The sequence below is a fragment of the Bombina bombina genome, chromosome 4 (genome assembly GCF_027579735.1).
Source record: "Bombina bombina isolate aBomBom1 chromosome 4, aBomBom1.pri, whole genome shotgun sequence".
In the NCBI taxonomy this organism is placed as follows: domain Eukaryota; kingdom Metazoa; phylum Chordata; class Amphibia; order Anura; family Bombinatoridae; genus Bombina; species Bombina bombina.
The window spans coordinates 676,421,742-676,449,625 of NC_069502.1; the positions used below are offsets into that span (position 1 = coordinate 676,421,742).

A 27,884-nucleotide genomic window follows, 5' to 3' on the forward strand; every position below is an offset into this window, starting at 1 on the left:
ACTAAACTCAGAGGTAACCCCACTATGGGATTTAAAAAGGACGTAGATGACCTATTATGTTTAGCACACACTGCTAACATAATTGATGACGACACGTGGTTATTCCTGACCATTGATAAACCTATTTGCCCCATTTTGTATCTGCTCCCTAAAATTCACAAAACTCTAGACAACCCTCCAGGCAGACCTATTGTTTCTGCCAGGGGATCTCTGCTGCAGCCTTTGGCTGAGTACATTGATTTCTTTCTGCAACCTGTAGTTCAGGCAACTAAGTCCTATCTTAAAGATTCCTTTGAGCTTATCACCCTCCTAAAAACTTTGGAGATTGATAAGCAACTTGATCTTTTAGTGACTATGGATGTGGTGAGCCTATATACTGTGATTCCCCATGACCATGGTAAAACAATGATCCAGGAGTGTCTGATCAATAGTGAGCATTACGCGGGCCCACCCATTGAATTTTTGATGAATCTGGTGGTGTTGTGCTTAGAAAAAAACTTATTTTGCTTCGAAAATGAATTTTTTTTACAAATACTGGGTACGGCCATGGGATCAAGCATGGCACCGGCTTATGCTAATTTATACATGGCTCAATTTGAGAAATATCATGTATTTAACCCTAAGCCCAACTCCATCAGATTCTACCGTCGCTATATAGACGACGTATTCCTGGTTTGGAGGAGTACCCCAGCATCCCTTACCAATTGGTTTAACGCCCTTAACGACTTGGATTCAACCATTAAATTCAAAATTGAATGGAACACAGAGATAATTCACTTTTTAAGATCTAGAGATCTATAAAACTGACTCCATGGGTATTGATTTTTTACACACCACCCTATTTCATAAAGATACCGATAAAAACTCTATTTTACACTACAACAGTTTTTCATCCACACACTCAAAAAAACGGTGTCAGCTCCTCGCAGCTCCTGAGAGTAGTTCGGAACAACACCGATGACACCCATAAGAAAACACAGTTGTCTGAAATGGCAGAAAAATTTCTCCAACGGGGTTACCCCCCACAACTCTTCGAAAAACAACTCCTGGTTGCTGAACATCAAACCCGTGATAGCCTCATGAAAAGGAACAAGACTAAAGAAGAAGATCCACGTATGAACTTTGTGACCACATATACTCCACTATGTGAGAAGATATCGAATACCATCAGGGACAACTGGAAAATTGTGGCTAAAGATGTTAGCCTACCGTTCTATGACCTCCTGCCACCACGGATGGTTTACAAAAGGTCTAAAAATTTACGAGACCTTCTGGTCTTGAATGACCCGGTGCATTGCTATGAACGACGGACGTGGCTACCTAAGGCCAAATTGGGATGCTACAGATGCGGCAATTGCGTCACATGCAATCACATGGTGACTGCTAATACCTTCCATCACCCGCATACGAATAGGAAATACAAGATAAATCACAGATTGACATGTACATCAGAGTATGTGATCTATGCAATAATTTGTCCATGTTCCCTGTACTACATTGGCAAAACGGTCACCGCCTTCAAGGAAAGACTGGCCAATCACAAAACAGCCATTCATCAAGCTATCAAATCGGGTGAATCAGAGCAACCAGTTGCGAGACATTTCGTGCAAGCAGGACATCCTTTGTCCTCACTGAAGGTCATTTTTATTGACCATGTGCCACGCTTACGGCGTGGTGGGGATAGGGCATTAACCCTATTGCGCCTGGAGGCTAGGTGGATCTTTAATTTGAATACTGTTGCCCCTAAAGGTCTAAATTCCACCATTGACTTTGGGTGTTGCTACAAATAAATAGCCTCACCATCCTTCTATCTTTGCCATTATTGTACTTATGCGTAACCTCCTTTGCAGGTCCTCTCATTATATGTAGTGATCATTTTCCCTATGATCCCCATTTTTGATTTGTATAAATGTATACGGCATTTTTTCTGTTTGATTTAAACATTTGTAGTGTCCCATTGATACTTCCTATGTATAGAATGGTTGTGTTAGTGGATACACCTAATTGACTACTTGTTTCTCTGCAGCATTTGTTTATCTATGAAATTTGTTAGGGGCTGCTTTATATTTATTGTTCCAGGTCACTTGTGTGTTTATCTTTTATTTTTTATTCTTTTTCACTTTTTAGACATTTTGGGTGTTGTTATGCTTCTCCCTGCCACTACGTTTCAAATATAGTCCAATGTATGTCACCCCTAGTAATCCGCCACGCTCTGTGCTCTGACTGATGGAAGTTTGTTTAGTGTTCCCATGACTACCTTCCTGAGCCTCGTTTTTGCTTCCGGTTACGTGTGACGTAATCACGCTGTCTTTGTCGCATTTTCAGACTCACAGGGCACCGGGCGGATTACCAGAGGACGGTTTGGCGCCTATTATGTTAATATTGTATTTTGCATTTGTGTATATATATCTTGTCACTGTCTAGGTCCTGCATCTCTCACATGGGCTCCATTTGATAAAGGTCTAGGTAGACCGAAACGTTATGGGTTAAGGCCCTGCTGTTTTTTGCAAGGATTGGAAAAAAGCCTTTTTTCTTATGATTGAAATTTCTGTGTTGCCTGCTTCTTTACGGATACTTCTAAACACTGAGGCTAAGTGGGCATCTGGATATCCTACTTACATGCAATACTTTATTTGCAGTGCACCGGGTAGTTGCCATTGTAGTGTGTGCCACTTTTTTGCATATATATATAAAAGACAAGAGAGAGAGAGGCACACTCATCTGAGACAGAACAAAAGCTAGAATAACTTCCATACCTGTTCATTTTCATAGCCAACAAGGGTGCATACTCTTTTGGCACACTATGCTTTTTCACAGAGAAAAACTATCCTGTAGCATATCAGTCTGACCCTGCCCAATGACAGTCCAGTGCCGAAATACCAGGCAATTCCTCTCTGAAAAAGAGAAACAACAACCCCAGACAATCGTTTCGGCCTTCTGTGGGCCTCGTCAGTGAGGTGCATTTGCATCTCTCTAAGGGCATGAGTGCAAAGAGTCCATGTCTGGTTTCCCCCATTACTCTTAGGGAGACCCAAAAGCAATTTGCATATATAAGACAAGAGAGAGAGAGACACACTCAGCTGAGACAGAACCAAATCTAGAATAACTTCCATGCCTGTTCTCTGGGGTTGTTGTTTCTCTTGTTCAGAGAAGAATTGCCTGGTATTTCGCTACTGGATTGTCATTGGGCAGGGTCAGACTGATATGCTACAGGATATTTTTTTCTGTGAAAAGGCATAGGGGCATATTTATCAAGCTCAGTATGGAGCAAGAAGCCCTGTGTTTCTGGCGAGCCTTCAGGCTTGCCAGAAACACAAGTTATAAAGCAGCGGTCTAAAGACCACTGCTCCATAACCTGTCCACCTGCTCTCAGGCGGCGGACAGACATCGCCAATACGATCGGGTTGATTGACAACCCCTGCTGGTGGCCGATTGGCCACAAATCTGCAGGGAGCAGTATTGCATCAGCAGTTCACCAGAACTGCTGGTGCAATGATAAATACCAACAGTGTACGCTGTTTGCATTTATTGATATGCGGCAGACATATCTGACATTAATAAATAGGCCCCATAGTGTGCTAAAAAAGTATGCACCCTGAGTGGCAATGAAAATGAACAGGCATGGGAGTTATTCTAGCTTTTGTTCTGTCTCAGCTGAGTGTGTTACTCTCTCTTGTTATATATATATATTTCATTTGTGCTCATAAGTTTACATACCCTGGCAAAATTTATGATTTCTTGGCCATTTTTCAGAGAAAAATGAATGCCGACACAAAAACTTTTCTTTCACTCATGGTTAGTGTTTGGCTGAAGCCATTTATTATCAATCAACTGTGTTTACTCTTTTTAAATTATAATGATAACAGAAACTACCCAAATGACCCTGATCAAAAGTTCATACACCCTGGTGATTTTGTCAAAAACTATACAGATATGTTAGATGTTAACAACACAATGTACAGAATGACTAGAATAGAGCACAAAAGAGCTAAAAAAGAGCTTTTTTAATATGTTTTAATAAATATTTGTTTGTTATAACAAGTATTTTTGCTGCCTTTCTTGGAAGTATTTCAAAGTTACCAACCACTTTGGAGGAGCCGGATTCCGAATTACTCGGAGTGAGTATACTGCACTTTATATAAATTTAAAGATACAATTACCTGCAGTGTAATTTCCATTGTCTACAGATACTAAAGCACATTATGGGCAAATCAGGATATAGATCCTTATTAAGAAGCTGAACTCTGAAATTTTCGGAGTGAGTATACTGCACATTATTTTGTTGTTAACTTCTGCAAATCACAAGTCAAGTTTCTCTCTTCAGTGTGCACCACAATACACATGAGATACAAGACCAGCGCCTCTATATACATATTCCATACCCTGGTGATTTTGGCCTGATAACATGCACACAAGTTGACACAAAGGGGTTTGAATGGCTATTAAAGGTAACCATCCTCACCTCTGATCTGTTTGCTTGTAATTAGTGTGTGTGTATAAAAGGTCAATGAGTTTCTGGACTCCTGACAGACCCTTGCATCTTTCATCCAGTGCTGCACTGACATTTCTAGATTCTGAGTCATGGGGAAAGCAAAAGACTTGTCAAAGGATCTGCAGGAAAAGGTAGTTGAATTGTATAAAACAGGAAAGGGATATAAAAAGATATCCAAGGAATTAAGGATGCCAATCAGTAGTGTTCAAACTCTAATCAAGAAGTGGAAAATGAGGGGTTCTGTTGAAACCAAACCACGGTCAGGTAGACCAACTAAAATTTCAGCCACAACTGCCAGGAAAATTGTTTGGGATGCAATGAAAAACCCACAAATAACTTCAGGTGAAATACAGGACTCTCTGAAAACATGTGGTGTGGCTGTTTCAAGATGCACAATAAGGAGGCACTTGAAGAAAGATGGGCTGCATGGTCGAGTAGCCAGAAGAAAGCCATTACTACGCAAATGCCACAAAGTATCCCGCTTACAATACGCCAAACAGCACAGAGACATGCCTCAAACCTTCTGGCACAAAGTCATATGGAGTGATGAGACCAAAATTGAGCTTCATGGCCACAACCATAAACGCTACATTTGGAGAGGAGTCAACAAGGCCTATGATAAAAGGCACACTATTCCTACTGTGAAACACGGAGGTGGATCGCTGATGTTTTGGGGATGTGTGAGCTACAAAGGCACAGGAAATTTGGTCAGAATTGATGACAAGATGAATGCAGTATGTTATCAAAAAATACTGGAAAAATATTTGCATTCATCAGCCCGGAAGCTGCGCATGGGATGTACTTGAAAATTCCAACATGACAATGATCCTAAACACAAGGCCAAGTCAACCCGTTATTGGCTACAGCAGAATAAAGTGAAGATTCTGGAGTGGCCATCCAAGTCTCCTGACCTCAATATCATTGAGCCACTCTGGGGAGATATAAAACGTGCAGTTCATGCAAGACAGCCCAAGAATTTACAGGAACTGGAGGCTTTTTGCCAGGACGAATGGGCAGCTTTAACATCTGAGAAGATAAAGAGCCTCATCCACAAATACCACAAAATATTTCAAGCTGTCATTGAAGTTAAAGGGGGCAATACACGGTATTAAAATCTGGGGTATGTAAACTTTTGATCAGGGTCATTTGGGTAGTTTCTGTTGTCATTATGATTCAAAAAGAGTAAACACAGTCGATTGATAATAAATGGCTTCAGCCAAACACTAACCATGAGTGAAAGAAAAGATTTTGTGTTATCATTCATATTCTCTGAAAAATGGCCAAGAAATCATAAATTCTGCCAGGGTATGTAAACTTATGAGCACAACTGTATATATATATATATATATATATATACACACACATATATATATATATATATATATATATATATACATATATATATATATATATATATATACATATATATATATATATATATATATATATATATATATATATATAAATATATATACACTGTATATATATATATTTTTATATATATATATATATATATATATATATATATAGATATATAGATATATATATATATATATATATACATATTTAGTCAAAAACCCGCAATGAACCCGTTTTCCCTCGCTCATTTAATTAATGTCCTCTTTACCCATGAAAGATAAACACGCACCATTAGGTGTTTAATTTCTATTCTGATAAGGAAAAAAGAAACATACATTATTACAACATTCTCTATTGACTCAAAATTTACTTAGGAAATGAAGACCTTGTATGTTGAGTAAATGTTTCTAAAGCTGATCAATTGACTGTGATCATTATATATTTTATGTTTTGTTGATAAAAACATAATTTTATTGCACCATTGCCCATTAGTTGTATTAAGAGCAGAATAAATAAACTTACATGCTCTAGATTTCCTAATGTAAAACATATTTAAATCATTAACAAAGTTAATGGGTTTGCATTAGGTTCCTTGGGTGTTTATCTCTTGAATATTTACTGCTAGACATATTCCATCTGTTTTTGTATTATTTAATAAGGAGGGCATGAAAAATACAAATGATTAGTAACATTAAACCCTTAATGGTGTGATAACCAATTATATATAAGTAAGCTCAAACCTAATTATATACAAATTATTTGAATGCATGCATAAAAACTTAGCATCTATTTATATAAATATTAATATTTACACTTATGTTGTGTATATATTATATGCAATAAAGAAAAAAGGTCAATCAAAATCAACTACAGTAGCTGAATAAGTGTTTTGATATGCTTGCCTTTGTAATATAAAAAATTGTGAGACATAATTTAACATAAAGATATTTTTTTCTTTTATCGCTGATTATGCAAATTTATAGACAAATAGGTATGTACCCTTAAGAAAAAAAGGGACAGTCTACACTAAAATTGTTACTGTTTAAAAAGATAGATAATCCCTTTACTACCCATTCCCCAGCTTTGCACAGCCAACATTGTTATATTAATATACTTTATAACATTTAAACCTCTAAATGTCTGCCTGTTTCTAAGCCACTACAGACAGCCTCTTATCACATGCTTTTTTATGTGCTTTTCACAAAAGCAGACTGCTTATTTATGTGGTCCATATAGATAACAATGTGTTCATGCCCGAGGAGTTATTTAACAGTTAGCACAACAGAGTACTAAATGCAAGTCAATAGATAATAAAAAAAAAGTCATGTGATCAGGGGGTAGTCTGCAGAGACTTAGATACAAGGTCATCACAGAGGTAAAAAGTGTATTAAAAGTATATTGGTTAAGCAAAACAGGATAATGGGTAATAAAGGGATTGTCTTTCTTTTAAAACAATAAAAATTATATTGTAGACTGTCCCTTTAAGGCCCAGATATTCAGAGTTTGTTGATATATTCTAAGAAAATGAGCTGCACCTCGTTGTGCTGACGAGTGGCGATGTGTCTCCCATAGGATGTAAAGGGGACCACAACTTCAGCAATAGTCCGCATATTGCCACTGAGCTGTGATGTAGGTGGCAGGGGGCTCTGTCTTTAAAGTGTGCTTACACAAAATAGACTGTGCGTTTGCGAAAATATAAAATGTTTTCTGTGTAAATGCATATGTAAATTCAGTTTCACTATACATTCACTAGTTTTGTCACACTGGAAAATATTGCCACTGAAAAGCAGGCGAGACTGATATGGCTAAAAAGGGATAGTTAAGACGGAGGACAGTGCTTTTAATATTAGAAACCCACAGCGATTTTTCCCCATTAAAATACAGGTTACTCCCATGGAATGCCCTTGAAACTCCCATGGAACGCTTATATATTTGTCATGTCTGAGATAGACTTTTAATAAAGACAAAAAAAACAACTTCCTATTAAAGCTATAGGAACTGAGGGATTGAATAGTATAATTTTAGAATATGTTTGTAAACTGTAAGCGTTATTGTACTTATCTTCTATTGTGTCCTTGCATGTATTTTTTTTTAAATATTTTATATTGAGAACATGCAATCACGATCACAATATTCATATTTCACAATATTACAAGCTTGATGTTGCTTTTGTAATATTCATATTTCACAACATTGAGATCACAATTGAGCAATCATATTTTACTTCTAAATATTATAAGTAAAACACAATCACGGATTCGAGATGGCAATACTGTGAAATATGAATATTTCAAACACAACATCGCAATTGTAATATTGGGAAATATGAAATGCGATTGCGCATTCTCAATATAATGTAAATATGAAAATTGAGAACACGCAATCTTAAAATAAGTAAAAATACCAACCTATGCTATTTAGATTCATAAGAGGGGTTTTATCTGGTTAAGAAGGGACGGTGACCATTGAACTAAATATTTTGTTTTCTTACTTATTATGTCTCACAAAGATAGCTTTCTCTTTATGTATGTACTATACAGCATTTATTGTTATATGTTATATTGCTAATGTATGGTCTCTTAGGGGACCCTACAATTTTACAATTACTCATCATTTTTTAAAGGTCCAAGGTCCAGTTTTATATTTCATCTTCAGGGTACAAGAGTGACCCGGCCCAGTTTGGGAGGTTTTACAATTAGTGTTATATATGCTACGGTAAAGAATTGTATATCTCAGTTAAGATAGTATGTTATTACTCAAAGTAGTTTAGTTTAAAGTATCATTCTATTAGGCAGTATATCATGATAAAGAGGTACTTCAGTAATCTTCTACACAAAATAAAAATCTACGGTATCACTGTAAGACCTGCAATGTGTATATGTGTGACATACTAGAATTATGGTATGCAATGTTTGTCCTATGAATTGATTTCATGATTCTCCAGGTATATTACGATCTTCTTGTATAAGCTCAACTATTTGGTTTATGACAAGAATTAGGAATTTTATTTCTGTAATGTGATATGTTAATTTTGAGGCTACTCTTGTAATTTTTCTTTTCATCTTTACAAACGTTTGTCTTCATATTGTGGGGATAATATTCATGATGTCAAGCTATGAATATTGTATAGCTAAATACTAGGGATGGGCGAATGTGTTTATATTTGAATTTGAATGTTAGAACGAATGTTATTGTAGACATTCGATTTACATAATAGAATGTTGAAGGCACCAGGAAGATAGTCGAATCCGTAAGGGGACCAAAGGGTAATGCAGAGAGTGTCAAATAAAGCAAAATCCGGCAACAGGTAGGCAATCCAGAGTATCAGCAATTCAGGGGTCAATCAGTAGAGTGGTCAGAGACAAGCAAAGATCAGCAACAAAGGCAATTCAGCAGTTCAGGGGTTAATCAGTAGAGTGGTAAGAGACCAGCAGAGTTCAGCAACAATAAGGCAATCCAGTAGTTCAGGGGTTAATCAGTAGAGTGGTCAGAGACAGGCAGAGTTCAGCAACAATAAGGCAATCCAGCAGTCAGTACGTATAGCAATACAAAGAAGCACCCAGGAGCAAACGACAACCTATACTTGGGCAAGGTATAGGAAGTGAAGAGGTACTTACATAGGCACAGGTTTACGCCATGGATAGAAGACAGGTGACCGGCATCAGAGGCAATCACCACATGCCACAACATCCACCGCAACCATGGCAACAGCCGTGGGAGGAGAATGCAGAGTCGCCGCCGAGATGGAGCATTGTTACACTAAATGTGCATACTGGCAGATGGTGGTGACCAGTGGGGGGGTGAGGGAGTTAAAATAGCTGTTTTAGAGGGATCAGGGGGTGGGAGGTGTCAGGTGGGAGGGATATCTCTACACTACAGCTAAAATTTACCTTACAAGATACCTGATTAACCCCTTTACTTATGGGAATTTCCAAAGTGTGGTGCGCAGTTGCAATTAGCGGACTTCTAATTAACAAAAAATAATGGCAAAGCCATGTATGTCTGCTGTTTCTAAACAAAGGGGACCCCAGAGAAGCTTCTACAACCATTTGGGTTATGGCTGCACACACAGTATGTAAATAATTTCATTGAGAAGCACAAAGTTTGTAAAAAAATTAATGTTTTGTCTACTAAAAATATATATAGTTTTGATAGGTCAATTAAAAAAAAAAAGAACAAAGCTCCATTTCTGTTTAAATGGAGTGATACTAAAAATTCTAAAAATTCTCTGCTCTTTTTGGCAAATTTTTCTCCAAAATTTCCAGTCCTTAAAGGATTAAACTATACTGTCAGCCCTTTGGAATATTTTGCCGGCTTTCTCAAGATCACAACAAATCCCTTTCAAATATCTCACCACCTCGTGGCACTTTTTAACATCGTGGCATAAGAAATGCTTAAGACTCCATTATGGGCTGAATAAAAAACAAAACCAGGGAGCTTCTAAAATTTAAATGTTATTGTCCATAAATAAAAGAACCAGAAAAAGGGGTGTAATTATAATCACATCAGTAGAAGAGCTGGTGTTTGTAGGCTGGTTCCGTAATCTTAGCTCTAATGCACTAAAACTGCTCACACTATTTAAAAGAATAAATATTATCCTATTAGTTAATAGCAATGATGCCATTCTAAAGACTAATAGTGGCACATAGGACACCATTGCTTAAACAGATACAATTGATTTACATTGAAAACTCCCAAACTGCATGAGATTTACAAAGTATTCCTCCATGTAGCATATCAAGTCTTTGGGAACAGAGGGTGTAAAGCTTCATCCAACACACATGAAGTAAATATTCAAATAATGGAATATTAAACTTCAATAAAGATGATCTGTAGTATCCAAGAGATAATTTCTATGTAAATCACAATAATTCCCAATAATCAATACAATTGTTTTCCGAGTTCAAGCCTTATGGAATATGAGTGCACAACATGAGATCTTACATTTATCGTCAACCCTCTTACGAGTCAGAACTTTCTCTATGGCCATCCACATACAAGTGCAAACTTTTTTATCATGTCTATTGACAAAATGTTTCACCAAGGGAGTTGGGAGTTGAGGACATAGCAACTCTGATTGTAGACAAATGCTCATGTATCCTAAAGCATAGCTCCCTAGTGGTAAGTCCCACGTATTGAAGATGATAAGACGAGCATGTGACAATGTAGATAACATAAGTACATCTACAATTTAAACATGCCTCAATGCCAAAACATTCATCTGCACCTGGGACTTAAAGGAGGTTCCAACCACCACATGTTCTCATGCCTTACATTTGTAAGCTCCGCAGCAAAACATCCCTTTACAGTGCAACCGAAAAAAAATTGTGACTTTTAATATAAATTGTTGAAAATCATCAGAAAATGTAAAAACCTTTACAAAAGGTGCCTTAAATCTTGCAAAACCTTCAATTTTATCCTCAAAGATTGATGTATCATCTGCAGAGAGGCATACGTTTCTAGGATCCAAATGTCCCACTTTAACTTATTTTCTTTAATGAGTTATGTTTCCATCAATTCAAATAGCGCTGGTAAAGAAAAGTCTGCTCTATCCACCCAAAAGATGTTCCAGGTTTTGTGTCACAATATCCCTATCTTAACAGTACTTAGGAAATAAAAATCAACAGTCCCCATGTCTGTATCACCATTTCCAGTCTGCATTATTAAGTCCCCAGTGAGTGTGACCAGGTCACACTATTAATAAAAAAAAAAAAATTATAAAAAAAAAACATAAACTGGGAATTATATGGAGATATAAATGTTAAAAAATAATATACCGTATATAAAAGGTCATTAAAAAGTCACTAATGTGAGCTGCATAGGATATCCAAAAAAAATAATCAAACACAGTCTATACAAATAACTCAGCTACTCACTCATAGATCAGAGGCTTTAACTCCCGGTGTCACTCACTCCTGACCTGCCATACAAACTTCGTCCACCTGGTTTTGCAGCAATCAGGCAGCGTCACTGTACAAGCCGCTGCTTTCTTGTGTGTGGCTTATTGTCAACCATCGCGATCAGATGGGGATGATTTAAGAACACAACCCTTTAGAGGCTAAGTAGCTGTGGTCTTAAGATGCTGAGACCCCAAAGCTGCATCAGTAGCTTTATAAATGAGGCCCATAGCTGAGAGTGCAGCTTTGGAGCTTTTCTCTGTGCACCACAAGATAAAGGGAAATGAAACCCCTGATTTTCAACAAATGATACCAATAATCACAAAGAAAATGTGATAATAGAATTAAACAGAAAGTTGTTTAAAATTGCATATTCTATCTGATTCATAAAAGGAAAAAAATGGTTTTCATGTCCCTTTAAGAAGCAACAGTCTTTAGACCACTGCCTTCTAACTTCTCCAACACCTCAGACATAAAACATCCCTGCTCTTTCAGAGTTGATTAAATAAAGTGTGTACAGGGTGGACTGCACAAGACATTGCTAGCGCAATTATATATTTTACAGTTTGTGCAGTTTAACTTCCCAGAAACACAGGTGGACAGGTTCTCTTTCTGGGAATCTTGTCTGCCCACAGTATAATAAATTAGGCTTTTAGAGTGTATTCAAAACTTTAAAAAGGAAAGAGCACACAACAAATGTCATAATGTACTGACATGACAATTACAATCTTTGTCAAGAAGTTTGCAGGTGACATAATAAGGGAGAGCATTTATCAAGAAGGGTTAGCATGTTTATAACAAATGGTATTACTGGATTTAAGTCCTGTAATAACATTTACAGCTAGATTATAAGTGAAGCCCTATTGAACAATAACAGCACTGAAGTTAAATCAATAGTGCTCCTATTTTTGCACTCATATTACAAGTTGAAAGTTAAACTAGACTTCTATGGGACCTGAAAGAAAACCCTGTACTGGCTTTCGCTCTCACACTAACCCATAGGTGTGCAAAGCCAAGTGCTTGAAAACTGCAGCTGAGCTAAGAAATAGTTTAAATAGAATTGCTCTTCACTTAGAAAATTTTATTTTTAAAAATATATATCTCAATAGAGACCCTGCACTATTGATAGAGAACTCCACTTTTATTCTGGGCCTCAGTGGGTGGATTGAAATGTAGTGTTATAACAGCTCTCTGTAAAGGATATAATATTTTATTTTACTGTGATGTATTTTAGATAAGTGTTATAATAGTCAGCAAAGATGTGCACTGGCAACAAACTTGTTTCGTCCAAAAAATGTATTTTAGATTTTTCCCAACAATCAGTCTGGTTAAATCTTTTTCATGTGAGCATTTGTTTCTGCCGCATATTGGATTCAGATTTGTTACTGTTATTTTCAATGGGAACAGCAAATATATACAACTAACATATATACAAAGAGCTCCCTGTTTGATTTTGAGTCTATGACTAGCTCACAGAGGCACATAAGTCACACAGCTGCATGTTCCATTAGCTCTAATCAAAGTAATTGAAAATGTCTGTGCTTCCCCTAGTCTCCCGCCTCCATATGCTAGGTTAAGGTTTGACTGGACAAGCGTGTTTGACTAAAATCCAACATTCGGTGCCTTACTGGCTGTCCCTAACATCAATCATTAGTAATAATATGGAAGGATTTGACAGAGGATGATGTGCATCATTACAAACAAAGGCGCTGATTAGAAAAACAATAGTGCCCTTCCCCTTCTTCCTTTAATGTGTATTCATCTGAATGTGAATGCATATCTCTAATAGTCAGTTGGTGCTTCTTTTCTACTGATAAAAAATGACTGGTCATGATAACAGGCTCAACAATCTCATTGGCAGGATTGGACTTAGGATGGACTGTATCTAAGCCTTTTCAGACAGCCCCCTGATCAAATGACTTTTATTTATTATCTATTGAGTTGCATTTTATCCAATTAGTGCAGTGTCTGCCACAACCCATGGGCGTGAGCACAATGTTATCTATATGACTCACATGAACTAGCACTCCCATGTGGATTGTGAAAAGCATATAAAAAAACATGTGATAAGAGTCTGTCTTTAGTATCTTAGAAACAGGCATACATTTAGACGTTTAAAGGTTATAAAGTTGGTTGTGCAAATCTGGGGGATGGGTAGTAAAGACATTATCTATCTTTTTTTAAACCATAACAATTTTGGTGTTGACTGTCCCTTTAAGCAGACAAAAGACAGAATGGTAGTAGTGGAGCAGAGAAGCTAGCTAGATATCAGACACCTGTGATACATCATCAGACATCCCAACCTGCAAAAACTCATTTCAGGGAGGTGGTTTCACCCGCAACTGCGCCAACACCCCCCCCTCCCAGTTATATATTGGACACCTTGAAACCCTAAATAAGATAGACTATCATTAAAGTAGCTTCCCACTAAAGTCACATTAAAAAAGTAGCTTTATTGCACAACCACATAACACAAACCTATTTTCCAGTGATCGTACGCTTGATGAATGCTTAAATATTTTAGAATACGAAGTTTAATTATGGGCAGTAAATAAGTTAGTATTTGTGTTTTTATTTTATTAGAATCAGTGGGGACTTTTTGGTTACTGATGCTTTGAGGATTCTATAAGGTCCCAGCAACTAAAGGCATTCCTTAAAGAAACATTTTTCTGGATTTGGGCCACATTGGATCATGGTACTTGGAGTTTCAGGGAGATTGCATTCAATTTGCTGGCATCAGGAAGTCGCTATTACAATCAGTGAGACTCCCTGAACTTCAGGGAGAGTTGGGATGTCTGCATCATACAAGGGACCAGGGTATCAAAGGGTGTCTACATGAAACGTACATATGAATGAGGTGCTATTATGGATGGTTTTGAAAAATTATACAAGTACAATGTAAACACATTTAGGGCTAGATTTCAAGATAAGTGCACATTTGCGCTTACACAAGTGCAATATGTGTGCAGGTTTATCAAAAATGTATATCCATGTCAAACAGGGTAAGAAAGGAAATTTGATAGTAAATCTGTTCCATAGGAAGCATATAATGTAGACTGACCATATTGCCGCTTTAAAAAGGGACAAATATGAAAAATACATAAGTCAGGGTTCTCATAATGGAACATTATTCTAAACCATTTCTTTAAACAGCCCTGACATATGTATTTTTCATATTTGTCCCTTTTTAAAGCGGCAATATGGTCAGCCTAATATAATGCAAATAAACCATTTTCAGTCTAGAGAGCACTGTATGTATGTTTGTTAATTTCTGATAAACAGTGATATTGCTATTTTTCTATTAAAATAATGATTTAAGTTTTTATGGTTATGTTTATATTCAGACATTATAAATAGGTTTGAAATTAGCTTACCTCACTCTTCAGCTTGCTACCAGAGAACCTTTAAAAAAATACAATATTTTCAGTTACATACTCACATAAATCATTGAGATTAATGTTTTATAGTCTGAAAATGTTCTATGCCATTAGTCAGGGAATATAATACACATGGAAAAAAACTGACAAACATTTTTTTTTACATTTTATAAAATCTTTTTTTTTTTTTTTTACATGAGAAGTTTAAAGGAAAATGTAAAGTTTAAAGGAGTAATTGCATAGTTGCCAACATTTAAAAAAAAATTCCAGAGACACTTTGCAGCAGAGCAAGCAAGCGGGTTACTGGAGTATTGACAACCTACTGTTCAACTGCTCCGCCTTCTCAGTTCTGCAATCAAAACACACCCATTTGAAAGTAATAGTATAATTTAGACTTATCCATAGTTTATTATACAGATTACAGCACCAAGCTCTTACATCTACACAGTCTCTGGAACACATTCTGGGCATATGGTTATTTTTACAACACAGCATCAAAATTAAAAAGACAAATAATATGTGAACCCATTCAATAATAATAATAATATTCCATTAGGAATGAATTATATTTAAATAATACACTATATCTATTTATCATCTATCCATCTGTATATATGTATGTATGTATATATATATATATATATATATATATATATATATATATATATATATATATATATATATACATGCATGCATACATACATACAAACAACAAATGTTGTGCAAAAGAGATTTCAGGTACATTTCCAGGGACAAAAAAAATCCAGGGACATACAACAAAATCCAGGGACTGTCCCTGGAAATCAGGGACTGTTGGCAACTATGTAATTGACAGACCACTGATCTCCTGTGATTGGTTTTAAAAGAACAGGGGGTGGGAATGCACAAGAGAGCTCTTATTGTTGCTTAGGGCCCAATTTATCAATCAAGGGCGGATAGGGGCGTACATATTTTAATATAACAGATAGTGCGTGCGTGCTTTCAAAACGTTGTATAAAACACAACTTTAATTGAAGTCTTACAATTAGAGAAATTATAGTAGATACATTGTACATTAGGAATAATACAGATACATATGTAGATTGGTCAACAATTGATCTATTGATAAATAACAAATAGACTGTAGTAAATACATGGAATAGTAAGCCTAATAAAGCACAACAGGTAAATATGTCTTAAGTCAAATATAAATGTTGACTAGTAATAATGTTGCTGAGCAGCATTTTATAATTCTGTACATAAGCATTCTGTACATAAGGACTGACGAAAATAAAAAAAAAATATCTTGTTGTAGTCCTTTTTCCTGAAATAACAAATCTTTTTAGCAAAATTGCAAACATTAATGAGTATCAACTGTAAATTAAAAATGATCATCAATGTTGCAGTAGGTTAGATAACTTAAAGAAAAAATATTTGATTGCTTATAGTCCAAGTATGTCTTTAAAGCTTTCATGATTCAGATAGAGCATGCAATTTTAAGAAACTTTCTAATTTACTCCTATTATCATTTTTTCTTTATTCTCTTGGTATCTTTATTTGAAAAAGCAGGAATGTAAAGCTTAGGAGCCAGACCATTTTTGGTTCAGCACCCTAGGTAGCGCTTGCTGATTGGTGGCTACATTTACCCACCAATCAGAAAGCACAACTCTGGTGCTGAACCAAAATGGGTCTGTTCCTAATTTTTCATTCCTGTTTTACCAAGTGAACAAAAAATTGATAATAGGAGTAAATTAGAAAGTTGCTTAAAATTGCCTGCTCTATCTGAACCATGAAAGAAAAAATGTGGGTTTTATATCCCTTTAAGTATCTCTAAATCTTTCTTAAGCTACTTAATTACTGTGTATCTGTATACCATAAAAGGAAAATCTCATTAGCTGTATACTATTCATTTAATATTCACGCGGTAAATTGCTAAAATTGCTAAAATTAAACAACTATAACATTGTAGGTAACCAATTAACTTCCCCAAACTTCCCTTAAAATGTTTTACTGGGAATTCAGCTTTGTCAAAGCCCACAGTTACCAAACTACATAAAGTGGTAGATCAATATTCATTGTAGGGCTTATTCTTTTTGCAATATAGCAATAGTTGTGCCATTGGTACCCATACATTTAAGATGATCCATCAGACTGGCATATAGACTGGTATATAGTGAAACATGATTTATCACTCCGGAGAACACATTTTATTGCTGTAGAGCAGGGGTTTCCAAACTTGGTCCTTCAGAGGTTTTGGAACTACATTTCCCTTGATGCTCAGCCAGCATTTTATCTAGCTGAGCATCATGGGAAATGTAGTTCCAAAACCTCTGAAGAGCCAATGTTGGAAGCCCCTGCTGTAGAGTCTAGTGGTGGCAGGCTTTACACCATTCCAGCCAATGACCATTGTACATGTTAATGTGAGGCTTGTGTACAGCTGTTAGCTTTGGAAAGCCATTTCATGAATCTTCTCCCGCTTGTGCTGATGTTGCTTCCAGAGGCAGTTTGGAACTCTGAGTGGTTCAACAGAAGATAAGTGATTTTTAAACACTACTCATTATGCAGCAGCCCTGGCATGTGGGTTTTCGTGGTTTACCACCTCATGGATGGGCTATTGTTGCTCCTAGGACTTCCACTTTTCATAATTATAGCACTTATAGTTGGCAAGGGCAAAGATTTCATGAAGTGACTTCAAGGAAAAAGTGGTATCCTATGACAAATGCAACATTTAAAATCAGTGAGCTCTTCAGTACGACCTATTGTACTGCCAATGCTTGTCTATGGACCTTTCATGGCTATGAGCTGGATGTATGCACCTGCTAGCAATGGGTATGCCTGAAATCCCTAAACTCAATAATTAGTATGGGTGTCCACATACTTTTAGCCATATAATTTATATGCTACCTCTTAGTTAGGGCAAATACTGTGTACCTTAAATTTTATTCTAGAGGAACAAAAACATAACAAAAACATAGTTGTTCAATTGCTTCAAGAATCAATGTAGAAAAAAGTGTTTTAATAGATATTTTTCTGTACCTTGTTAAGCCTTTTCCAGAATAAACTGAATGATAATATGCACTGCTCTCCTTAATTCCAATGCCATAATAATGATACCTAGAAGACAAATATAATTGAATTACTCAAGACAATACTGATATTTTACAAGCTGAGCAGAAGATCCTTAATAAGGTAAAAATGTGACTCCAATAGGACTGCTTGATGTTAATATGTTTACAGATGGTTTTTATATTAAATATCAGAATTCCCAAAATGGGAGATATTTTAAACTTAAAGCGCCATAAAACAGGTTGAGATCTGTGCATATACTAAAAGGGCTAATTAATTAAAATGGTTTGCAATGTTTAAAAATTGCTGGCAAGTATTTTAAAATAATTTTCAAAAATAAGCAAAATGAATTACATAGATAAGCTGCCTGGAGCAGCTAACTCCACCCCTCTTATCAGTGTTTAGACACAGGCATTGTATTTCAACTGAGCTCACAGCTTCTAGGCATGCTCCCTGTTCACTTTTGCATTCCACAAAAAGAACAATAAACATAGATACAGCCATAAAAGGAATTGTGTGGGGGGAGTTAGAGCTGTACAATTCAGAAACTAAAAAGAAAGGGTTCATAGCGAGACACTGCAGTATAAATTTGCAGGTAAAGTAATTAAAGTACATATTATATTATTTTGTCTCTATCCCAACTTGTTTTATGTCCCTTTAATTTACAAAATAAAAATATTAAAGGGGCTTTAAACTGCATGAAAGTGAAAGGACAGAAACTGAATTAAAATTATGTAAAAATAAACAGGAAGGGTTGCTCACTGGCTTATGGTGATCACCTGAATATTAGAGGGGTGTGTGAATCTCATTTAAAAGCAAATAATTCCTTCTTTCACATTATGTTTAAAATGTCCCTCCAGTCAAAGAAAAAAAGCAATAGAAAAAGCTATACAGTAGTACCCTCCGTTCCCACCAGTAGAAAGTGCCACCTAGGATGCATGTGATCACCATTAAAATGGTGATCACCTGCTCCACTAGAAAATAGGTAAAGTGATCTCTCATTTAAAAGTGTAGAGTCTTCCCTTTCAAATAAGGGGTGACTTTTATTATTATTATTATTATTATTATTATTATTGTTATTATCATACTTTATTTATAAAGTGCCAACATATTCTGCAATGATGTCCATGGGCACTATTAATTTAAATAAAGCAATGATACAAAACTTGTAAGAGATAATATATTTGACAAACAAATACAGGAGGAATTGAGAGCCCTGTAAGGTAACTTACATTCTAGAAGGGTAGGGGTGAGGACTGATATGGTGAGAGTGATGTTAATACAGAGTAAGATTAGCAAAATTATTAGGTAAGTGGAATTCATTTGTTACTGATTTGGGTGGAAGGATTCCCTGAACAAATATATCTGTATATTAAAAGATTAAAAGAAGGCATATTAGGGGAAAGTATGACAGCGTCAGGGAAAGCGTTCCAGAGGGTAGGTGATGCACAAGAGAAGTGTTCCAGAGGGTAGGTGCTGCACATGAGGTGATAATCGAAGATGCAAGGAGCAGGCCATGGTTGGATCTTAGTGGGCGGGCTGGAGTAAATTTGTTGATTAGTGAGGACTAGTAGTAGGAAGCAGTGTTGTTAAGGGCTTTGTAGGTAAGGGTGAGAATGCTGAATTTAATTTTGCTGTGAATGGGGAGCCAGTGAAGGGACAACAGATACAGATCAATGGGAAAGATGGATTAGTCTGGCAGAGGCATTTGAAGGGGGAGAGGCGAGAGAGAGAAAGGCCACTGAGCTGGTTATTGCAGTAGTCAAGTTAGGAAATTACAAGTGAGTGAATTATTTTTTTTGTGGTTTAAGCACTCAGAAACGGGTGCATTTCATAAATAATCAATAGGTAGTTTTGGCAGGATGAAGAGAGAGATTGGATATCGAGGATGAAGGACAGATTGGAGTCAAGTGTAACTCTGAAGCAGCAGACTTGGGATGAAGGGGAGATAGTGATGCTGTCGTCATGGATAGAAAAGTCAGAAATTGGAGTAGAGCTAGAGGGGGGATTAGAAGGGGCTCAGTCTTGGACATGTTAATCTTTTGGTGGTGAGAGGCCATCCAGGAATAAATGCTGGATAAGCAGTCACTTATGTAAGAAAAAAACAGAGGGAGAGAGAGCAGGGGTGGAGAGGAAAAACCACCCCCATTCCCAAACTCTCTTCCTCAAACTCCATGCATCAGCAGGAGAAAGGTTGAGATTGCTGGAAAAACAATAACCACATCACTTAGGACCCACAATAGATTGAATGGTGTCTCTTTAATAAGATATAATAAAATATTTTTCAGTGTTGTAATAAAAAGAAATCAATTTTAAAAGGATTTTACATTTTATTTATTTTAAACCTTATTTGTGCAGTGTCCATTACTTTCTGTCACAACCCTACAAGAAGGTTGGGGGTCTCTACAAGAAGACTCATCTAGTTTGATGTCATAAATCTTCTATAGTAAAATGAGCTGGTTTACTACTAAGCAAGAAAGAGAGAAAGTCAGGTTTTGCTCATGCTCAGGAGAAACAGAATGCAACCTAAGTTATCAGTGTAACTAGCAGTAGTCAGAGGCTACACTAAGAATTTCAAAGTGCTCATTTGCAAGAAAACAAGTAAGTTGTTTGCTGTTTTTTAACACAACCTGTTTCTTTTTGTATTTACTTTGATTTAACATATATTTTTGTTACTAAAAGAGAACTGTTTCATATCCTTTTAAAATAAAGTAGTTTTTTATATGCTCTGATCTAATATACAATGACAACCACTTTCTTAAACATAAATTATTCTTTTCATTTAATTATAAACTAGCTGTAGATTACTATGATTTACACTAGCTGTTAATCTTAAAAGGAAACTGAGATTTCTATTTTTAAATTTATGACATTTTTATTTGAAAAGATACTATGTATTTCCTGTAACATATGTTAGCTTTTTGTGCGTGCACCCAGTACACCTCTCTTTATCACCTACTGCCACAAACAATGGCTGATAAGACACATGACAGGAGTAAGCTATTTACAAACTTGCAATAACATGTTATCGTAAAGCCAGCTGTCATATCAGTTTTTTTTTTCAACATGCTAAATCACAACTAATAAATATCATGACAGCTTTCTCTTGTCGTCTCTGAAAACTAAAGCTTTGACAAAATATTATAGCGAATAAAGTTAGCAAAGCTGTAAAGAACAAGAAAAATACATTTTAATAACACAGAAAATATCCCATTACAATTTGAGAAACATTAAACTTAAAAGGACACTAAACCTAAAATATTTATTTCATGATTCAGATAGAGAATACAATTTTAAACAACATTACATTCTACTACCATTATCTAATTTGCTTCATTCTTTAGATATCATTTTTTCTGAAGAAATAGCAATGCACAGAGGTGAGCCAATCACATGAGGCATCTATGTGCAGCCACCAATCAGCAGCTACTAAGCATATCTAGATATGCTTTCAGCAAAGGATATCAAGAGAATAAAGCAAAATAGAAAACATAAGTAAATTAGAAAGTTATTTAAAATTGCATACTCTTTCTAAATCACGAAAGAAAAAAATGGTGTTTTATGTCCCTTTAAATATAAAAGTATGAATTGACAAAGTGTATTACAGTCTGTTTGATTTTCTAAAATCAGTTGTATTTACCCTAATTAGACTATTTATTAGTTAGCTAAACCATTGTCTTTAAGCAAAAATAATGTGTTTTATTTTTGTTCAATTTCCTTATGGTTACCATTCTAATTGACTTACTTTGAGTGGCCTCTAGTTCCAAGTCTTCTTGTCGTCAGAAGAGGAAATTTCTGTCGTATTGTCTAAAATTAATAAATAAGTAGATAATTAAATAAATAAATCCATAAATAAGCAACAGTAATTTTCTTTTCTTCCCTGTATATGCCTTTCTTAATCAAATGTAGTTATTATTTTTTCTTATAATAGAGGCACAACATATCTGGCACAAAGCTAAATCACAGTTAACAAGCTTTACTTAAAGGGATAATCCAGCCAAAATTGGAAACCACATAGATGCATTTCAGTATTGAACAGAAGCATTTTTGTAATATACATGTATTAGCAAAAATGCTTCTAATAAATGCTATAACTGTTTTTAAAAAAGTATTTACATATGCAACATGCACCAGCATTTTAACCACAGCACTTGCTCAGAGAGCCTAAGGTGCTTGTACCATCTGGTAATGATTCAATTTGTTAATTGCTGACATGATACAAGCCCCAGTGATGATCTGAGCAGCTGCATTATTTAAAATGTGGGTGCAGTGACAATATCTAGCTATACTTCACATGCACGTGCAAAGAAAAATGTTAACACTAAAAGAGTGATAACTTTTACTAGAAGCATTTTTGCTAATACATGTATATTACAAATATGTTTCTATTAAAAGATGTAATTAATCTATGTGCATTTAATTTTTGACTGGAATGTCCCTTTAAAGGGACAGTAAAGAGTAAAGACCTACATTTTTTTTTGTTCTGCAGTCATGCAATAAATTAACATACTGGGTGAGTTTGAAAATGTTTTGTATGCATTAACAGCTTGTTTGCTGCAAATTTATTTTCAGCAGCCCACCACTTGCTTAAAAAGTGACCCAATCCAGACTTTTTACTGATTAGACAAGACACAATGGTTATTATGTTCATTATGGTCATTATGTTAGCAAAAATAACAATTGTTTTGCAGTTGCTTATCAGGTAATCTCTGCTGAAACCAATTAGTGACAAATATATGGCAGGGTTAGGGTTTCAAAGACTGTCTGTGCTTTTGCTGTTATCAGCATAGGAAAACTCCTTATTGAAATATATAAAAGACAGGAAAAAAAATAATAAAAGCATATTGCAAAGTTATTTCACCATACAAAATGACACAATTGTATTTCACAACTGTAAAAGTGATTACTGTTCCTTTAATGACACATTGCAATTTGACTTTCCAGGATCAAAGCTTTACTAAATGGAGCCCTGTGCAAAATCTTCATCTTGCTCCCCCTTGGTGCCTACCAGAAAGGAGTAATTTTTTCATATAATAAATGTAAAGAGGGGAGGGAGGTTTGAAATAAGTCAAAGAAGGACACATTGTTTTAATCAAATACAAATGTATAAGATAAATTAGGTAGGTGTGTTAATTCATCCATTCATTATCAAACGAAGCAAAACAGTTGTTTAATGCAAGCATGCAACACATGCTTGGCACATAACCTGCCATTTGTCAAGAACATTTACTTGGCTCTTTATGGGTTAAAAAAACAGGGTATATAAGTGCATGCAGATGAAAGAATACAAATTAAAAGGACAGACTACCCATTAGTGTCATCAGTGGGCTGAGCTTGGCAGATATTTCAAAGTGGCTAGGAACAATTTTCATTTTAAAATAACTTGTTTACTGTTCCTGTTGCATGATATAGAAAGGGGTGCAGGAGGCTATTTGCAGTTTAATCTAATAAGACTTTAAGATTACTAGGGTTAAGACTGTCCTTTTAAACATATATATTTGCAAAAAAAGGCTAAATACAAGCTGTTGCAAAACACATTCTCATTGGCTGATAGGGACAACTCTCACAGATGTACTAGAGGATAAATAAAGCCTGACAGCAAATGCAGGTTTGTTTAACAGAAACATTTAAAAAAAAAAAAAAAACCTGATATATTTTAAAAAACCCTGTCAGATGGAAAAAAAATAAAATGTGTATGATAGAGACATCAGTGCTTACAGGGACACACTGAGACCCATAAATATATTTTCATTATTTATGTTGCCCCATTTCATGTATTTTACCTCTGAAATTTTAGCAATTTATTAATCTCAGAATTTGAAATGCACCTTGCTGAGTTCTCAAGGCTAACCCTTCTACATATATATCCCTAATTGGCTTTATCAGATAACAACCACAAAACAATTCACTTTAAATTAACTTTATGAAAGTGGTTATCCTTGTTGTATGTGGACTAAAATTCAGATTGGCGCCTTCAAATAAGGCAAAAGGAGAGCAACCTGAAGATCTCTAATCTTTATACATGCTGCACAGTGATTGCTTATTCAGTGCAAATGCTTATATATACTTGTCTATGACTGGTCATTGCTTGGTCAAAAGGAGATTATATAAACATTCACAAAAGGCGACTCTCTTTCTCTCTCTCTCTCTCTCTCCTCTCTCTCTCTCTCTCTCTCTCTCTCTCTCTCTCTCTCTCTCTCTCTCTATATATATATATATATATATATATATATATATATATATATATACAGTATATGTCCCTAGACTGCAATGCATTGCCAAGTTTACAGACAAAATGACATATGTTGCTAATACACAAATAGCAATGCTTGACCCCACAGGTGTCAAGCCTTACACATTTGTTTTAGCTAAGCAACATGTTTGTGCCTCTGGATTCTGTATGATAACTGCTTGTTGCGGCTCTGTGATCTCTTTGGTGCTGCAGACCTTGCCAGCGGATGATCAACCACCAAATCGGCTTATGAGGCAGGAGGAGGATGAAGACTGTCTACTGTAGATGGTAGCTGCTGATAGGTGGGCAGTCAGTTCTTTAAAAACGGTCTCCATCAGGATACTGGATTACAAAGGGTAACCCAAAAACTTATTTTAGTTTATGTTTTGTAGAACTTTATCTGTGTCTCTTAGAGATTTGTAGCAAGAACAAAAGCTCCGGCACAGGATATGCAAGCTGAGGATTCTTTTGACCAGATAAACACAAACTGAAAGACACAAGATCTTTACAAGCAGTTTTTACAGACCTTCACATGGGTAAAAGATATGCGTCCAAAGAAAAAGCAAAATATGATGGTTAAAGGGACACTATACCCAAACATTTTCTTTCATGATTAAGGTAGAGAATATAATTTTAAACAACATTCCAATTTACTTCTATTACCTAATTTGCTTCATTATTTAGATATCCTTTAATGAAGAAATAGTGTTGCACACAGTGAACCAATCACAGGAGGCATCTATGTGCAGCTACCAATCAGCAGCTACTAAGCATATCTAGATATGCTTTTTAGCAAAGAATATCAAGAGAATGAAGCAAAATAGATCATAGAAGTAAATTAGAAAGTTGTTTATAATTGTATGCTCTTTCTAAATCATGAAAGAAATATTTTGGGTTTCATGTCCCTTTAATTAATGTAGTGTTAATAATGACTGTTTAAATGCAGTTTTTTCAGTTATCTAATATTGGACCAGATTATAATTAGAGAGCGATGTTTAGCACTTTCACTTGAAGTATACTTTTTGCGCGTGTAGAGTCGTGCTCATATTACAAGTTGAAAGTAAAAAGTTATTGCTCGCGCTAACCCAATGCAAGTAAAAAGTTAGAATATTTTAAAAGATAGTGTTATTATGAGTGTAACTGTGTTGTGTAATGTAGTTTTGATTTGTTTTGCGACACCTTTTTAACCAGAGCTCTGTGGTCGTGCTAACCTGATGAGCGTTAATTTAAATTGCGCTCAAGCGATCATGTTTACTTTCAACACTCTTCACAAGTGCAATTTAACTTGCGTGCAAACGAATGCGAAAACACGATATCGATTGTGTGCAAATGATAGCACTCCACTCTTAATCTGGCCCAATATTAATTTATCATGTTTACAAACCATTTTTATTTCAAGGCAGGAAGTGATAATTAATTATATACTAATAACTGGGCATGCATAAAATCTATAACACTAAATAAAAACAATCTGAATGAACAGTCACCAGAGTAAAAATGGATAAAAAAAATTAAGAATATCAATACTTTTTTTTTATTTTGTTTGTGTAAATTTACAGGTATTAAAGGGACAGTCAACTCCAAAATTATTATTGTTTAAAAATATAGATAATCAATGTATTACCCATTCCCCAGTTTTGCACAACCAACATGGTTATATTATTATATTTTTTACCTCTGTGATTACCGTCTATCTAAGCCTCCTCTGACAGCCCCCTGATCACATGACTTCTTATTTATTATCTATTGACTTGCATTTTAGCCAATTAGTGCTGTGTTGTGAACAACATCACGTGTGTGAGCACAATGTTATCTATATGGCCAACATGAACTAGCAGTCTGAGTCTCCTGTTGTGAAATGCAAACAATAAAGCATGTTATAAGAGGCTATCGGTAGTGGCTTAAAAAACGACAGAAATTTAGAGGTTCAAATGTTATAAAGTATATTAATATAACAATGTTGGTTGTGCAAAGCTGGGGAATGGATATTAAAGGTGTTATCTATCTTTTTTAACAATAACAATTTTGGTGTTGACTGTCCCTTTTTAAAAAAAAAACAAAAAAAAAACAACAAATGAAATAACTGTCTTTTTTTCTTGCTTTGAAAATAACAGTGCTTAAAGGGACAATCTACTCCAGAATGTTTATTGTTTAAAAAGATAGATAATCCCTTTATTACCCATTCCCCAGTTTTTGCATAATCAACACTTTATATTAAAACACTTTTTACCTGTGATTACCTTGTATCTAAGCCTCTGCAGACTGCCCCCTTATTTCAGAAATTTTGATAGACATGCATTTTAGCCAATCAGTGTTGACTCATGAATAACTCCCAGGGAGTGAGAACAATGTTATCTTTATGGCACACATGAACTAGCACTGTCTATCTGTGAAAAACTGTCAAAATGCACTGAGATAAGAGGCGGCCTTCAAGTGCTTATAAATTAGCATTTGAACCTACCTAGGTTTAGCTTTCAACAAAGAATACCAAGAGAACAAAGAACATTTGATGATAAAAGTAAATTGGAAAATTGTTCTAAATTGCATCCCTTATCTGAATCATGACATTTAATTGCTTATCCCCCTGTACCTGCAGCTTTCTTCAGACCTGTCCTCTTATTTTAAAACATTACAAATACCAATTGAAGATGCTCTCTATCTTCATACTGGGCACTGCCATCTTGGAACGCACACATTCTTGCACCATGTGACAGAGGTAGTGTGCATTCAAAGATCAGTGATGTTACTGGCTTTTTGACAGTTGTAGTATGCATAAACTGAAGTGCAGAATACATTTTGTCAAAAATGTAATGTCACTGATCTGTATATGTGTACAACTTCTGTCACAGGGTGCAAGAATACTTACACCTAGATTACGAGTTTTGCGGTAACAAGGGTGCAGTCCTAACGAGCATTTTTTTCTCACCGCTCACTTAAGACAACGCTAGTATTACAGGTTTTCTTAAACCCGGCGTTAGCCGCAAAAAGGTGAGCGTAGAGCAGAATTTAGCTCCACATCTCACCTCAATACCAGCCCTGCTTAAGTCAGCGGTGAGCTGGCTGAACGTGCTCGTGCACGATTTCCCCATAGGAATCAATGGGGGAGAGCCAGCTGAAAAAAAAACAAACACCTGCAAAAAAGCAGCGTTCAGCTTCTAACGCAGCCCCATTGATTCCTATGGGAAAATACATTTATGTCTACACCTAACACCCTAACATGAACCCCGAGTCTAAACAACCCTAATCTTACAATTATTAACCCCTAATCTGACGCCCCCGACATTGCCGACACCTGCATTATATTATTAACCCCTAATCTACCGCTCCGGACACCGCCGCCATCTACATTATCCCTATGAACCCCTAATCTGCTGCCCCCAACATCGCCGACACCTACTTTTTATTTATTAACCCCTACTCTGCCGCCCCCAATGTCGCCGCCACCTAACTACATTTATTAACCCCTAATCTGCCGCCGCCAA

The 27,884-nt window shown here is 35.8% G+C and overlaps 1 protein-coding gene across 1 annotated transcript in view; it reads right to left on the minus strand.

Annotated features, from left to right (window-relative positions):
- Window positions 1–27,884, minus strand: part of RFX6 (regulatory factor X6) — a 179,813-nt gene that overhangs the window by 132,007 nt on the left and 19,922 nt on the right. The window contains exons 4-6 of the mRNA XM_053710808.1: window positions 21,916–21,977; window positions 18,141–18,218; window positions 15,123–15,150 (exon numbers count right to left, since the gene is read on the minus strand). Coding sequence (XP_053566783.1) covers window positions 15,123–15,150; window positions 18,141–18,218; window positions 21,916–21,977 — 168 coding nt within the window. The remainder of the gene's footprint in view (window positions 1–15,122; window positions 15,151–18,140; window positions 18,219–21,915; window positions 21,978–27,884) is intronic.